Source organism: Triplophysa dalaica, chromosome 7, assembly GCF_015846415.1.
Source record: "Triplophysa dalaica isolate WHDGS20190420 chromosome 7, ASM1584641v1, whole genome shotgun sequence".
NCBI classification, from domain to species: domain Eukaryota; kingdom Metazoa; phylum Chordata; class Actinopteri; order Cypriniformes; family Nemacheilidae; genus Triplophysa; species Triplophysa dalaica.
Window position 1 is genome coordinate 13,018,227 of NC_079548.1, and position 15,535 is coordinate 13,033,761.

At 37.8% G+C, this 15,535-nt stretch overlaps 2 protein-coding genes across 3 annotated transcripts; both read right to left on the minus strand.

Annotated features, from left to right (window-relative positions):
• Positions 1 to 504: 504 nt before the first annotated feature.
• kat7a (K(lysine) acetyltransferase 7a) lies at positions 505 to 6,472 on the minus strand. 2 transcript variants are annotated; one of them, XM_056753610.1, is made up of 15 exons: positions 6,285 to 6,472; positions 5,651 to 5,786; positions 5,170 to 5,346; positions 4,629 to 4,853; positions 4,430 to 4,512; positions 4,273 to 4,359; positions 4,029 to 4,127; positions 3,795 to 3,875; positions 3,108 to 3,299; positions 2,614 to 2,703; positions 2,382 to 2,522; positions 2,208 to 2,301; positions 1,768 to 1,914; positions 1,560 to 1,666; positions 505 to 1,472 (listed from the first exon to the last, which is right to left on the minus strand). In XM_056753610.1, exons 1-15 carry the CDS (start codon positions 6,297 to 6,299, stop codon positions 1,374 to 1,376), a joined length of 1,773 nt encoding a protein of 590 aa, XP_056609588.1. In that variant the 5' UTR covers positions 6,300 to 6,472; the 3' UTR covers positions 505 to 1,373. The 2 variants fall into 2 exon arrangements, with proteins under 2 accessions (XP_056609588.1, XP_056609587.1); XM_056753609.1 differs by having other exon boundaries at positions 3,774 to 3,875.
• A 619-nt stretch (positions 6,473 to 7,091) lies between these two features.
• Positions 7,092 to 10,779, minus strand: g6pc1b (glucose-6-phosphatase catalytic subunit 1b). The gene is made up of 5 exons (XM_056752240.1): positions 10,562 to 10,779; positions 10,200 to 10,309; positions 10,007 to 10,106; positions 8,414 to 8,529; positions 7,092 to 7,603 (listed from the first exon to the last, which is right to left on the minus strand). The coding sequence occupies exons 1-5, from the start codon at positions 10,777 to 10,779 to the stop codon at positions 7,092 to 7,094; spliced, it is 1,056 nt and encodes a 351-aa protein (XP_056608218.1).
• Positions 10,780 to 15,535: the final 4,756 nt, after the last annotated feature.

The following is a 15,535-nucleotide window of genomic DNA, read 5'->3' on the forward strand; positions in this document are numbered from 1 at the left end:
CAGTATCAGGTAGTTGTCAATCGCTGGCGGTATGTGAAATAAGGACATGACTGCAGCTTGCAATGAGGCCAAACCAGCATGTCCATTGCAAAAAGGCTTTGACTTTTTAATTTTACTTAAAATTATTTCATTTATCCGTAAAATTAAGAAAACCTTTTTGAAGGAGTTTGGTTTACTTATGAACACTTGAGCTTAAATGAGACTTGGGTGTTTGTAGTAGGCGTAGCCTGTGGTGTCGAACAATGATTTGTAAAAATTTTGAGGTGTTCAGTGACAGTCTTATTATGATTTAAGAAAAGGAATGTGATTGCTCTCCTCACAAATCAACTCTTTCTAGGTTTTCACATATGTGTTAAGTGTTAAGGACTAGTGCTTCTTTGAGTACGAGTAAAATACTGGGGGACTTTTCGCTGCAGGGTATCTGTACCTTTACTCAAGTATGGTTTTAAGGACTCTTATCACCTCTGCTATGTGTACCACATTAACTCAAAAGAACAACACCGGTTTAACGGTGACCAACTGTATTTATTTATTTTTGAAAGACACACAGAAGCAATTGCAACACATGCTTGGCATTTCATATGACAGTTATAGCTACGTGCATCTTTATTAGTAAATAACTAAATCAACTAAATATAATCTGGCTGCACACGAATAACAATTGGCCACCGGATCTAAAGCTGCCACAGATTTCATCATTAAAGGCCTTTGTAAAATGAACAGTTAATATATTACATTTACCAAAACGTGTAGCCTATCCCTAAAAATAACACTAATTAGAGTTTAAGTCATACTAATGATTGTAACAAAATATATTTTATTCATTTTAGAGCAATGACTTTGGTTTATGTTAACTATGGATCTAATACATATCTCACATGATTAATTTGAAGCATGAGCAAAATCTCCTCTATGCCATTTGTGCTGAGCCAATGCTCTTTTATTGAGATGTTGATGGTTGAATGGTCTGTTTAAATATATAACCAACTGTCAGAACGTCCATTCTCTAAATTTAAGAGATGCAGCATTTAACAGTCTGCTTTTTACAGTGACATAAAACAACAGTTAAAACATATAATGATAAGCTGCTTTAATTTATTTGTTAAATTGGTGAATAAAATTTATTTTTAGGTTCCTGTACGCAGCTGTAAGTCTATGTTTCTCGGATGCAGTCTACGACGTATCACACCATGTTTTAAAAAACAAGAGTCTTAAAATACAGCAAATGGAAACTTACCACTATGTGACAAGTTTTTATGCAGTACAGTTAGGAATACAGCGTTGCTTACTGTAACAAAGAAAACACCTTTCGGCTATTCTAACGGTGACCAAGACCTGCTAAACTACAGCAAAGAGCATGCTGACAAAGTTTCTTATGTTCCTTTAGGTAGGCTCCATTTCAACGCTAAAGGGTCAATAGTCTTGTTGCCTCCACGCTTTGCCTCTTTGGTTTTCCAATCATCAATCAGATCCTAAAGATAAGAAGAAAAAAAAAACATACCATGACATTACATAACATAATTGTCGATATGACCAACTGTGGCACCCTGCATATCTACCTGTCTTTTTAAGATCAAGTGCTTCCCTTTCCAATACTTCAGCATTTGGAGTGACTGTAAAGTGCTGACAATGTCTACAGGATTGACGGCTGTTTCTTGACTGATTTCTGATCCCAAGAGTTAAAACAAGGGAACAAGGGAGGAAAATCACAATTAAATATTTTATAAAATATAAATGAGGCTATGAAGCATAATACTTAACAAGTACCTTTAATGGATATTTCTTTGCCTTGGAAGTTGTGTAAGTAGCGTAAGAGCACTTCTTTCCAGTAGCTTCTGTAACTGATGAGGCCCAGATCAGAGAGAGGGCGCTCAGGCGAGCCAACCTTCTCTTCCACTTTAGACAGCAGGTAACCTGGAAGGACATCAGCCATTTACATAATAATGAGGTGGTGATCTTTTTGCATTAAACAAGAATCCATAAGTGCACCTAAAAGTATCACCAGAAAGCGCATTTCGCCCTCTTTGCCACATTCAACATTTGGCTCAAATCTCTGTTTACATATTTTATAGTACTTTAAAATGATTTGCAAGCCTCGGCATACAGATGCATTTGACCCTTTGTTTACAATAGTTTGTTTTAGTTTAAATGCAGCAAAGACAAAAATTGAAAAAAGAATACAAATGATCTAAATCTACTGCACTCACTGAAATCAATCAGCATCTTGCCATAACCCTGCCTCATAAACTGTGGCATGGTCAGGATGCAGGAGACATTGTAGTTCAGGAATGAATTCTTTTCCTAAATCCAGATATATTTTGATTATCACAAAGTCATCACTTGCAAGGTCAGTGGATTCAAACCAATCCCTAACTGAGTACCTTGGAAAAATATCCTACAAGGTGACAGCCGGTATTGTCCGCTTCTGTCATGACATAAAAGAGGAAAGGCTCCACATCGTAGTACAAAGTTTTGTGGTCCAGGAAGAGCTTGGCCAGCAGGCAAAGATTTTGGCAATAAATCTGTGAATGGTAATCATCAGTGTCAGCAGGGCAGACGTACCCAGCGCACTTGAACTAAGCTTGTCAAATAAATATATTAAAGAACGTTTACCTTGTTTTTCTTTCCGTCCACTTCAAAAACCGATATAGCCCCCTTTCTGTAAATCTCGTCACCTGGTGGATGTTTCCACACACATTTTGCCTGCAAGTGATATGTTACACGTGCATGCAACAACAATGTATTAACATTCTGATACTCTTCTTTATTAGCATTAAACATTAAAGGTTCACCCAAAAATGAAAATTCTGTCTTCATTTACTTGTAACCAAGCAGTTCTTGGACACCATTGACTAGGAAAATTTGCTTAAAACATTTCTTTGTTATGTTGAACACAAAGTAAGTGATTTTGAATGTAGGAAAGCAAACAGTTCTGGGGCACTTTTGACTACATTTTTCCTACAATTGTAATCAATGGTGGCCAAAAACTGTGTTCATGAGAACAAAGAAATGTATGCAGATTTCGAGGGTGAGTAAATGATGACCGAATTTTCATGTTTGGATGAACTGTCCCTTTCAGGGAACATAAAGTGAACATGTAGAGTTACCATGTGACGTCTCAGTATGGTCTGACTCTTCATGTATTTGAGACAGAACTCGCACATGTAGAGCCGGCCAAGACGGGCGTACTCTTCAGGGTACGGCGAGTGGTACCATGTATCCAGCTCATAGCAGCCAAACACAATGGCCTTTATCATGTTCCCTCCCTCCGTGACCTGTCCCTGGAGCCGGAGCTTTTCCTGCAAGGACCAATCAGGGCGGAGGAAACAAAGGTCTGATTGAGGAAATGGCACGTAACCTAGAAGTAAAAACCCTGAAGCTTACCACATACAGTATGATGAGAGAATGAAGAAGCAGAAAACGCATCAAGAAATAACTGGATTTAATGTGATTATGTAGAAATGAAAGTCACCAAACATAGAAATCAAATGAAACAGAAGCAGGTAATGTTGACTCAACTTATTAATCTTTTATCTTCTAATTTTATTTTTGGATTAAAAGGTGGTGTTGAAAAGAAAATGATATGATATGACATGGAGGAGTATCATTGCACCAATGTTAAAGCTACAATGAGACAGTCCAGCGTAGGCCATCAAATAACCCAGACAGCAGTGGTGCGAGGGGGCCAGCCCGCCTGCCATCTTTACAGAGTCATGAAAAAAGAAAGGAAAGGAGAAAAACAGGGAGAAAGTATGATGAGCATTCTCTCTTACAAGATCGTCCGAGGCACGTGCCTGGGCTTTTCTAAAGAGCTCCAGGTCATAGTCACTTGTAATGTTCTCCAGCAGGGGTTCCCGACTGCCTCCATGTATCTGCTTTTGATCCTCAAGAGAGGGAGCAATTCAGTACATTGCCAATGAGACATTAAATTACGTGTAAACAATGAATATTTTTGTAGAGTTATGTTTGAAAAGTATTGTCATCATTTTATCTTTGAACACAGAGCATATTAGTATTCTGTCACTCACCAAATACTTATCTTTTTGATCTTTTAGAGGTACAGAATTTCTCTTCCTCCTCATCTCTGTCACTTTCTCCTTATACCTCAGTTGTCGCTCTGTTTGGGCCTGTATATAAGTTAACTCAGAGAATGTGAGTGCTGGTCGAAACTTTTATTCAGTAAGTATTCTGAAGTAAAACCTGGTAACATTTGTAACATTATTAGGGGCACAAACAATTACAACATTGAAGACGTGAAGTTCGATGTTATACCTGCTGTCGAGCGGAATGTCGGTTCTCATCCTGCCGTTGTGACAGCGTCCTTTCCTCCACATGTTTGTCCCGAGAGCCTGCCTTCACCTGAGCAAATGATTTTTCTCAGATCTCGTTTATATATTCCTTTTTTACCAAGAATTAAAAAAATCACTACCTTGCACTCATCTGCTGAAAGGTTATGGTAAAGCGGACATCCAGATATTGAAAAATGCCTTTCATGTTTCCCTGTCAAATGTCCTGAAAGATTAATGAAGGTTGAATTTAAAATACGTATGCATTAAAAAACCTTATTCTGCTTCAAGTCTACAGAATAACTCATAAATAAATAAAAAAAGAAACTCGATTTTAATTACCAAGTGAGTTACAACCAGGTGTGGGGCACTTCATGTTAAAGTTGTAGCTCTCGTGAAAGCGCCGTCGTTTGGGCCGATGGGCAAGGCTGGATTCTTTGAGTGACAGCTCCTTTGCCAGGCTCTCATCATGAGACACGTTTGGGCTGGACATGTCAATGTCAGATTCAGAGGAAGGAGCGTTGCCTGTGGGAGTTCTGGGAGGGGACTCATCGTGGTGTTTATTGTCTGCATGACCCACACAATGAAAGACAGGACTCTATAAAGTTTATCAGCAGTCTATTGAACATTAGCAAAACTACAGCTTAATACACAGATTAAAAAACCCACAGCAAGCAAAGCAGAGAAATGCAGAAAAAATGACTTCAATCTTTACGGCTTAACAAAGAACCACGAAAATGACATAACTGGAATATACTCATATAGCATGTTCAACACATGAAAAGAACTGAGAACAAAAAATAAAAGAAGCACAGCTAAGCAGAGCATGGAGATATTTAAATGTGATAAGGAATGAATTAAGGACCATACAATTTACCCATACCCCTTTCTGAGATGTCCCCCCCATGCTGCTCTGTGTCTGAGCCCGAGGAGCGACTCTGCCGCAGGGGGTATTTCTTGGGCGCCGCTGTAGCCCCCTGCTGTTGACTACGGGTCACGCGACGGGTGGAAAAGTTCACATCTTCTGAAACCGGGGCAGGGTTCCCCACAGGACTGGAATCTACAAAAACAAGTTTTGTTTCTTTATACATTTCTTTCTTTATTATGCAATTCAATTTACGTTCAACTATTTAAATATGTCCATGAGTAATCACAAAAAGTACTGAACTTTGGCCATAGACCAGCTGAGATGAGGTTCTGTTTTAAAGTTTGACAATTAATAAAAACATTCCCAACAAATCTTAAATATTAAGGATTATAAAGAAATGTTGCATAACTATTAATAAATCATAGTTAAACTGAAATGCCTTTATTGAGTGACGTATAATATCAGTAATATGCAGTAATATGCAGTAATATCGTACCTTGTGAGATGAGTCTCGTTGAGGAGCGAGTGAGGCGGGTGTTCATAACCGTGTGGGCGTCACTCTCTGAGCTGTCTGTATGCTCAGCAGAGAAGTCTGAGTCCTCCGTACCATCGGAGCTACTGCCAGCATTTCTCTACGTGTACAATAAAAGCAAAGCCTTCTCATAAAGACCTTGAATCACACATTTTGGCTTTACACAAGTGATTTTAAAAGGATGCAACTGATCAGTGTTAGATTTATATGTATAAGGTGAGATGTACAATGAATCAAATATAATAATAGGTTTAATGAGATAATGGATAATGAGGTTTTACATCCTAATACGTGAAAACATAAGCCTGAATCAGAATGCGAAACTAAATCCTGCATGTATTGTGGTCATCACAATGGCTGCAAGACAAGTTGTGTTATTTCCTACAAAAACAATATCTACAACTTTCCCACAATATTGATTCGGTTTTGTATAATTTAATTTTGGACTGAGATGTGCATCCAACACCCAAATACAGAGTTCCATGTGTGTCTGAGATGAGCAGGTGCTTCACGCAGCAGGTCATGAGTTCGCACGTCTGTGATGCTGAGCACAGGCGGTATATAAACATACGCATCTGGCCTGAAGATGCAGTCCTACCTTCCGCCGCGGCATCGCACCTTCCTCGATTCTGCCTGGGTGGAGTTGATTCGCAGGATTTAATATCTGTCTTAGTTCCTCATGCAGTTACATAAAACAAACCCGAATACGGCTTCATATTGCATGAGGAGGGTACAGTAACTGCGCACAATGTTTCATCTCTGGCAGTCACGGGTCATGACTGCGCGCTTCTGTTTACACTCTTTAGAACTTCCGGTAGAATTTTTTAACGTAAAGGTCTTGTGATAAAATGACAAACGCGAGGTAGCAACGATTAGTTTTTTCTTAAAAAACATTTTTATTTATGTTTACACGATCTGTTAACTATTTACAAAAGTTAGTCAAGTAAAACACATGATTATACGTGCTGTGTTGGGGGTAAGAGCAAAGTCTTGTCACTAGAGGGCGCTATAGCCTAATGTTACTGTCAGTGGTGGAAAATGGCCGAGATTCAATGAGAGACCTTTAGTTGGGGGCATTTTATATTTTAAACAACGGATGCAGAAGATTTCATTGTTTACGTATCAAGGTTTTACCTTGATAAATGATGGGAATTCCTTCCAAATTATTTTAGGATGCAAATGAACACTTAGATATATAAATCCTAAATGAATACCCCTATTCAATTAAATTCTATTCTATATTTGCATTGTATAAATGAAAAGATAAAATATTATTTTTAACTATTCATTGATTCTTATTCAAAAATATTTACTTGGAGTGTATTAAAAAAAACTCCCAATCAACCCAAGTTAAGAATTTATTTTCCAAATACAGATCTAATTGAAAAACCATGTTGTATTTTTCTCAGCCAAATGTACTTCTCTGGTATACATTGGCTAATATGCTTATGCAATAAGGTACAACTCTTACTGTGGTCAGAGGCACTGTGGCACTCTTACAGAAAGACAGCAGGTAAAAAAGAGAATGAGTGCTAGTTGGTATCCTGAACGAGTCTATGAAGCTCAGGAGTGACAATGTTGCTGCAGTACATGTCAACCTATAGATGACACTGTTTCCACAATGTTTATCCATATCACCCTGAATAGGCAAATGGAGACTGAGACCTAGGCCAAACAGTGCGCCGGTGTTGCGGAGGAGGCCTGCGAAAGGAGTAGTGTCCAGATGGACCCATTCTGACTGAATACACCACTTCTGTGCCTTTTTTAGGCTCCAGTGTGGATCTATTGAGACAGCATCCAACAGGATGTAAAGTCCAACGGCAACAAATAGCAAACAGAGTATGGTTTGCATATAACCCTTCAAACTTGCTGAGTAGATCCAGGAAACTCTGTTAAAAGCTTTGGCCACAGCAATTCCTGTGTAGGTAAAGAAAAAATGAATAATTATTCTTATTATGGTACAGCTGAGTCAGCGATGATTAGAAACAAAAGACAGAGGTACTACTATTTGTTGCGTTACTTGCAATTGCCTTTTATATCACCGCTGTCCTTCTGTAACTGTATTTTGTAAATCGATATTATTAGTCACCCTTCATATTTCTCACTGGGTTTTGCAAGTATCTAACCAATAGAAAGTATTAAAAAGTGCTTGTTAACTTTGGCAACACAGTGTTGAATCATTTAAAAAGAACAATGTTATCCATTTCATGAAAAACAGCGAATTTTGACATTCAAGGTTTTTGAAGGACAGCTTTGGATATATAGGTCTTAATGGCTATTAAAGTCACCATGAAACAGAATTATTTTACCGAATCGTGATTTATATCTGAGTGAAACGGCTTCTGAAATTAGAAAAAAATGTAGGGCGGGGCTTTATTTTGTCCATCCCATTTTGATTGGTTTGTTGTACGTTGGGCCTGGAGGGTGGGCTCAGAATGCCTGGCCATTGGACAGTGAGTATAGTCCTACCTCTTTTTTGTTGCTTAGATCATGTGGTGAAGACTTATTGTTGAGAGGGGGAGAGGAACTTAATGTTTTTGATTAAAGATAACGAGTGCAAATTAATAAAAAAATAATGGTGTGTATGAAAAAAATATTTATAATAATCACTGCAAAACTGTTTAAAACACTTATAATTTTCCTGTTTAATTTCACGGTGACTTTAAAGGTAAATAGAGCCAAAGAATGCAGTTTAAAAGGAAAAATAAAGAACATTTTGTAACTGACCTATAACAACTCCACCAATGACCTGATGTGGGAAATGAGCAGCAATGAAGACCCGTGAAAGACTGACACATATCTGCACACCCCAGAACAGAGTCCAAAGAAGACCCTGCACGCACCTAGTATGTAAACACAAAGAGCATTAAATGATATTTCTACAAATACATAAATCAGATTTTAGCAGTTTAGCATAACAAATTGTACATTTATTATTCATGTGTTTTTGCATAATGAGGTGGCCTGGTTTCATTGTCTACCTGAAGGCACTGTTATTTATTTTTATCTGATTCTAAAAGGGATAGTTCATCCAAAAGTGAAAACTCTTTCATCATTTAGTCACGCTCATGTTATTTCATACCTGTATAAATTACTTTGTTTTCCGATGAACAAAAAGAAAGATATTTAGAAGAATGTTAGTAATTTCAGTTCACGGACATCATTGACTTCCATAGTAGGATGATTTAAATGGTAGTCAAAGGTGCCCGAGAAATCTTTGTTTTCCTAAATTCTTCAAAATATCTCATTATTTGTTCAACAGACCAAAAAAATATTATATTATATCATGGAAGTGGATGATGCCACAGAACTGAAAATTGCTAACATTCTTCCAAATATCTTTGTGTTCAATGGATCAAAGACATTTATTCGGGTTTAAAACCACCTTGAGGATGATTAAATGATGACAGATTTTTCATTTTGTGATGAACTATCCCTTTAAAAACTGTTTGAACAAACATGTAATCAGATATGGCAACAAATGCATATTTGGCATGTATTCCAAGAGAAGGCTCCAAGTCTGGAATTTGTCTGAACTCAGAGTGCTCCCCCTTTTGACTGGGATAGGAACCAGCCGAGAGTGGTTTCAGTGTCATGCTACAAAACTGCAACTGGATAGAGGACAGATGCTAAATATACGGATGTCTTCTCACGCTGATTGGTTGGATTATCTGAACATTGCTCCTTCCAGACTTTATAATGCATGAGCAGATTTGATTGTTTTTGAGAAAAACAGGAGGATTCTTTAACTAGTTTTATGTGAAAATATGCCCTATAATACTTAACCCATTTCAAATTAAAAACATGATTTAGTTAGTGAGTCATTTGTAAGTTAAATCCAATTGCGTTACTAGTTCAATCTTGAAAAATCTAGTTGCATGTATAACTTTAAATATCTAGTTTTACAAGTTTCAACCTCATTTTTTAAGTCTAGTTTAAATTCAAGTGACTTGTAAATTGAATAATCTTAATGAGATGTCTTGGCTAAATAGTGTCAGTACTACAACTATTATCATCTTTAACACATCAAACTAAAGTATACAAAACATAATATATTGTTGGTCGAGATAAAGCAGAACTGCTGGGATAAATGATCTGACTGAGGTATCTGCGTTTCACTTGGAGGCAACGTGAGTTGACCTTCAATATCACTTATCATTAGTTTTTACTACTCCCCAGATAAAGTCCACAGATTTCCTTCCTTCCTTTTTAAATATCCGTGTTATTTAGAATTAGTGACAGAAGAATATTTTCATTCCGAACTAATCCTATGAATTAAATAAATGTGCATAAGAAATAGCTGTAGGACAGATCCCTCACCATCTTTTCATGGCATCACCGCCTTGCAAAATTGGCAGCAGTGAGGTGACCATAGCATAATAAACTCCTGCAGCTCCCATTGCGTGACCAGAGGGACTTCCTGAAAGAACAGAACCTGCTGTGAAATCTGCTTTTGATTCAGTCACTATTGTATATAATTCCAATGATAAACATTGGGTAGACACTGACTAACCAGGACCTGTCTCACAGGTCATTGGGAACTGTCTGATTTGTGGTACAGTTAAGTTGCCGTAATGAGCAGTTTCTTTAACCCACCAATAAGGACGCTCCCCAAACATGAGCCTGTTCAGTAATTGAATAAATAAATCAGATTAGGAACATGTTTATGCTTGGTTATAAGTGATAAATCCCCTATCAATCTTAAGGTTTACAGATCAAGATCTTGCAATCTCCATATGTAATTATTCCAAATAAATAGTTGTTTGCCTTATATTAAATTATTATCTATTTCCCCCGAAATATGGCTAAGGAAGAACTGTAAAATATTAGTCATCAATTTAATGCTAGACACTTACTGAAAAAGGTAGCACTTACCACTTAAGAAGCAAGTTGAGCCAGTCTCCCACTACGGCAACCCATACCAGCTTCACTCCTACTGCTGTTCGCAAGTGAAACCAGATTGGAAAAAATAACAGAAAAGTAGTGCGTAGGTCTGCTATTGTAGACACAAATGCAAACCAGCTTTGAGCATACCCATAATGCATTTGCAGGTATAAAGTACTGCTTATTCCAAAACCACACAACATTTCCATTGTTATTTTCCTTTATGTTTTCAGTCTTTGGATTGGAATGTTAGCAAAAACTAAAAAAGTTCCTGATTTTCATCTTGTCATCTTTTCAGGTGTTGACAACTTTATGATGTTCTGAATCCACATTCTCAGCCTGGAGATGAACTGCACAAAGCCACAACTGCTCCTTTTATCCTTCTATAAGATGACCAGTCACCGGGCACCACCTGAGCTTTGGACTCTGTGGAGTAAATAGAGGAAAAATGGTCTCCAAACATTAAACAGTGGTCATTAAAGAGGTGGCCTGTATCATGCATGTGTGTGAAGTGGCAGGTTTCAGGTGCTAAATCTAGCTCTCGATTACGAGAAAGAGACTCATGAGTTTAGTGAAGTGATGACATGATGTGTTCTCGGCACAAAAACATAGAACCCTTTGAACTTGTTTTGTGACTGAACAAACATCAGGTTTAAGACAGTCATTTCAAGCTTTATTTAGTGAGGTTGCATATGCCGTTTTGAAGGTTTGCAAATGTTGCATTAACGTTACATTAACATCAACATCACACAACAAAAATGATCTAAAGGAAATTGGATCAAATGTTGGAAAAAAATGTTTTACCAATACGTGTTCTACTCCATATAAGTATAATATCAATATATGGTGGTTTAAAAGCCCATGTGAAGTCTCTCTAAAGCATTTTTTTGTGTGAAATAAATTGTCACATCTATAACGGGCCATTTTCCTCATAAATGGGCACATGAATTAGTTACTAATGAATTTATGAATTTATGAAATTATGAATTTGTCGGGTATTATTGCTGGTTTGCACATTCTAATTAACAGAAATCAGAGTATGTCATATCTCAAAAACGTGCATCAAAAACGCAACTATTTCTTACTCTTTTAAAACAGTGAACTCCTGCATATACTGATAGTTTTGATGTCTGGACTCAGGGGTTTAGTAAAAAAAACGATGGTTCAATATATTGGTGATAAATACATACTATGGGAATTTATATTCAAGTTTTGACATAGAATGTCACTTCCATAACGCTGGAAATGCCCAAATGTAACTGCCATCATAAATTGTTGAAACTCTGTTGTTTGGGGAGTTGTGGATGTTTTTAGAGTTTAATCTGGACACTCATGTGATATTGTTTACCTTGACCTGCTCTGGTTCATTTCCAGCAACATCCTCTTGTGAAAACACCTTCCTGCTTTTTAGGTCATTACAAGGCCTGTTCGTGCGATGTCTCACGTCTTTGTTAGATGGTAAATTTTCCACTGGTTGCCGAACTTTTGAGAACTGCGGTTAGAGCAACTGGACCATGTGGAAAAACAAAGATGGAACATGTCCAGAACAGACTGTAAACAAGAGCACTACCTGCAGAGTGCTAAGAGCTCCACAATGTTTACAGCTGCCATCTCCAGGGTGATGTTTCAGACTAGTCATGTGAAAAATACTCATGGTGCTCATTGACACCAACATTCCACTATGAAAATAAAATGCCTAATTTCTCCGCTGCAAAAAACAGCCTGAATTAACCGGCGGGTCAATACTGATTAAGCTGGTGTACGGGGTTTCCAAGTGAAGTTGTTTCACCACAAAAACATTCCATGCTGGAGACCAGGGTCTAAAACACAGCATATGGTTTTCATCAGGGATTGTTCTGCATTTAAGGGGTGAAGCATTTTGCATAAAATTGAAGCCTACAGAACTGTGTTCTTTGTAAATGTAGTTTACAGTTCTGTTCTCATGAGCCAAATCTAGCTCACATGCACAGGAAAACACACAGGAAAGACAGGGTGCTTTAAAGGTCAGTTCAATCTCACGCCCTCAGGTCAAGTCCAAACATACATCTCGGGATTCGATTTCCCCTTTAACAGCGGGAAATCATGAAAACAATGGTCAATTCCTGGGCAGACATATATTGTGACTCTTTTATCTATGTTGGATTTGAAAAGAAATATTGCATGCCATCCTTTAAAACCACCACTACAGATTCTCCATAATGGACTCGTGATCGTTCGTGATGAACATCGGATGTTGTCAGAGATATTAGTTTCCGGTTTAATTTCCAGAATTAAAAAAATGACTGGGGAAAACCACTACACAACTCTAAGATTTTACTTGTAATATAAACACTAGCTTACTGATTGAATGAATAATCTGACGTTACCTGTTTTCTCTTCCATAGCAGTCCATTATAAGGAAACAGATCAGCTCAAGGCAGCGCAAACTGAGAACATAAAACTTTTCTGAGATCAAGCTGATGTTTGATATCGGTGATGAAAAACTTGGTTTTCCAAGGTCGTTGTTCAGGTACGTATAATCCTTAAACTATTGCAAATAATGGACTCTTGCGGGAGAAAATTCTAAACGTAAGATTATTCACCTTAAACATGGAATAAGACTTTTTTGACAGTGGCTATTGTTTATTACATGCACATTTTGACATAAATTAGATTTTCCCTAGTTGTTGTGCAGGTATGTTAAGAAGTTTTAGACATTAAACCGGATACTGAAGTTCATCACTAACGCCTGTGCACAGAGTCCAGCATGCACATATATTTTAACATGTACATAGGTTTGCTGAAGATTAGGGAGGTTTCTGAAGATTAATGTTCAAGGAGGGAGAACACCATGGTGGTAAAAGTAGTGTAATGTCATTGTAAAACAACTCTGTGGTAATCTTGTGGTTATCCTAAATTTGCTGAATTTTGTTTGTGTTGTGAACACGGTCTCATTTTGACAATTAGCGTCATTTTCATTAACCATGAAATCAAAATTATGCAAAATTATTGAAAGAAACCACATTTATAGATTATTATAGGCTATTATAGACTTTTGTCTTTTTTGGTGATTGTATTTCATTTTACTTGTTATATTTTGGCGGTTACTGCAGATAAGAATGGCCACGCAGCCTCTGAAATCAGCCTTTGATTCGTTGCTCAACTTTGTGCAGCCCATTTGGGCCATGATCTGTATTCCCAGTGGGAGTGCTGAGAAAGTTAAGATAAGATGCAGCTGCATGCAGAACTTGTGCAACCCTTGTAACCTATAGAAATGTAGGAGCAAGAGAGTTCTCGGAATTCCAGCTGTACATCTCTTACTCTATGGATCTGGAGCCACACAGCCTAGGAATTTTTTGTCCTGTTGAGAAATCAATGACTACAGATTGTTGCCTGTTGTATTTCGAGTTGTTCTTAAAAAATTATGTTTTGTTCAGATTTATGTTTTCAATGTTGAGGCATGATACAATGCTGTTAAAAGTGCATTCAATACAAAGTGTTTGAGCGGTTATTTGACTAATGCTTTTAGTCAAACTGAGGATGTGTACAATCTAATAATATAACAAAGTAAAAAAACTCAAAATGTGAAATTGGAACAAAGAAAAACAATATGGGTGCGACAAGTTAAAAATGTCTCAATAGATACATGTGTCCAGTACAGTGGCTGCATCATGTTATGGGGCTTTCTTTTCAAGAAGGAACTGGCCATCTTGTTAAAAGAGAAAGCGGGTGTTCCCAATTTAAATGAAAAATATTCTGAGATATATTGTTTTAGTCTGATGCCGGAATACTACCCCCATGAATATTTGACATTACATTTACATTTAGTCATAGCCGACGCTTACAAATTAGGTAAACAATGGTAGTAATATAGCCCCATATATATAGTCTCATATAGCCTACCACAGTATACAAAGTTTTTTTCTATGGATAGAAACAGTAGAAAAAAGAAAGAAGTCAGAACTGATCGGTCAGGTGCTGAAGGAACAGATGTGATTTCGGCCGATTCTTAAATATGGCTACAGAATCTGCTGATCTTGTAGCAGCCCGGGCAGATAATTCCACAAATGTGAAACAGCTCCAGAGAAGGTATGTGAAAGTATTTTTTTCCCTTTCTGGGATGGCACTACAAGACGCCATTCGTTTGCAGAGCATAAGGATCTTGGGGGTATGGTCTGTATTAGCGAGTGAAGATATGGAGGTGCCGAACGCGTGATGGTCTTGTAGGCCAATAGCAAAGCTTTTAATTTGATAAGAACCACTATAGGGAGCTAAAGTCACTTAATGAAGAGAGAAGTGACGTGTGGTCTTTTCAGTTCATTGAAGCCCACTCTTGCTGCTGAATTCTTTATCATCTGTAGTGGTTTCGTTGGCAAGTGGGAAGTCTAGCCAGTTGCATATTGTAATAGTCCAGTCTTGACAGAACAAGAGCCTGGACTAGGACTGAAGTAGCATACTCGGACAGGAAAGGTCTAATTTTCCTAATGTTGTAAAGGATGAATCTACAGGACCGGGTAGTGATGGCAACATCATCCGTGAAGTTTAGTTGATCATTGATTACCACTCCCAGGTTACTGGCAGTTCTGGAAGGTGTGATGGTTGATGAGCCAAGTTGAATGGAGAGGTTGTGGTGAATCTGGGGTCGGACGGGATTACAAGCAGTTTTGTTTTTGGAAGGTTCAGCTGCAGGTGATGGTCCTTCATCAAGAGCGAAATGTCACTCAGGCATGCTGAAATGTGTGCAGAAACAGTGGGATCGTCAGGCTGAAATGACAGGTGGAGTTGTGTATCATCCGCATAGCAGTGATAGGAAAAGCCATGTTTCCAAATGAGAGAACCTAGGGATGCGATGTATGCTTGTACAACCAAACCTCTACAGATGATCCAGAATTCAGCGGTAAGAGTGGTCTTCAATGAACCGAAGAGAGCACACGTCACTCCTCTCTTCATTAAGTTACATTGGCACCCTATAGTCGCTCACATCAA

What these genes read in the sequence shown, in the direction of transcription:
- kat7a (XM_056753609.1), bottom strand. An exon ending in AACGAGACTCATCTCACAAG is followed by an intron (nt 5,347 to 5,650) that starts GTACGATATTAC and finishes TTGTTTTTGTAG; the next exon opens with ATTCCAGTCCTGTGGGGAAC. An exon ending in CAAAGAAATATCCATTAAAG is followed by an intron (nt 1,667 to 1,767) that starts GTACTTGTTAAG and finishes TCTTGGGATCAG; the next exon opens with AAATCAGTCAAGAAACAGCC.
- g6pc1b (XM_056752240.1), bottom strand. Translation starts at nt 10,779, where the DNA reads ATGGAAATGTTGTGTGGTTTTGGAATAAGCAGTACTTTATACCTGCAA. An exon ending in CTCAACTTGCTTCTTAAGTG is followed by an intron (nt 10,310 to 10,561) that starts GTAAGTGCTACC and finishes ATTACTGAACAG; the next exon opens with GCTCATGTTTGGGGAGCGTC. An exon ending in CATTGGTGGAGTTGTTATAG is followed by an intron (nt 7,604 to 8,413) that starts GTCAGTTACAAA and finishes TTACCTACACAG; the next exon opens with GAATTGCTGTGGCCAAAGCT.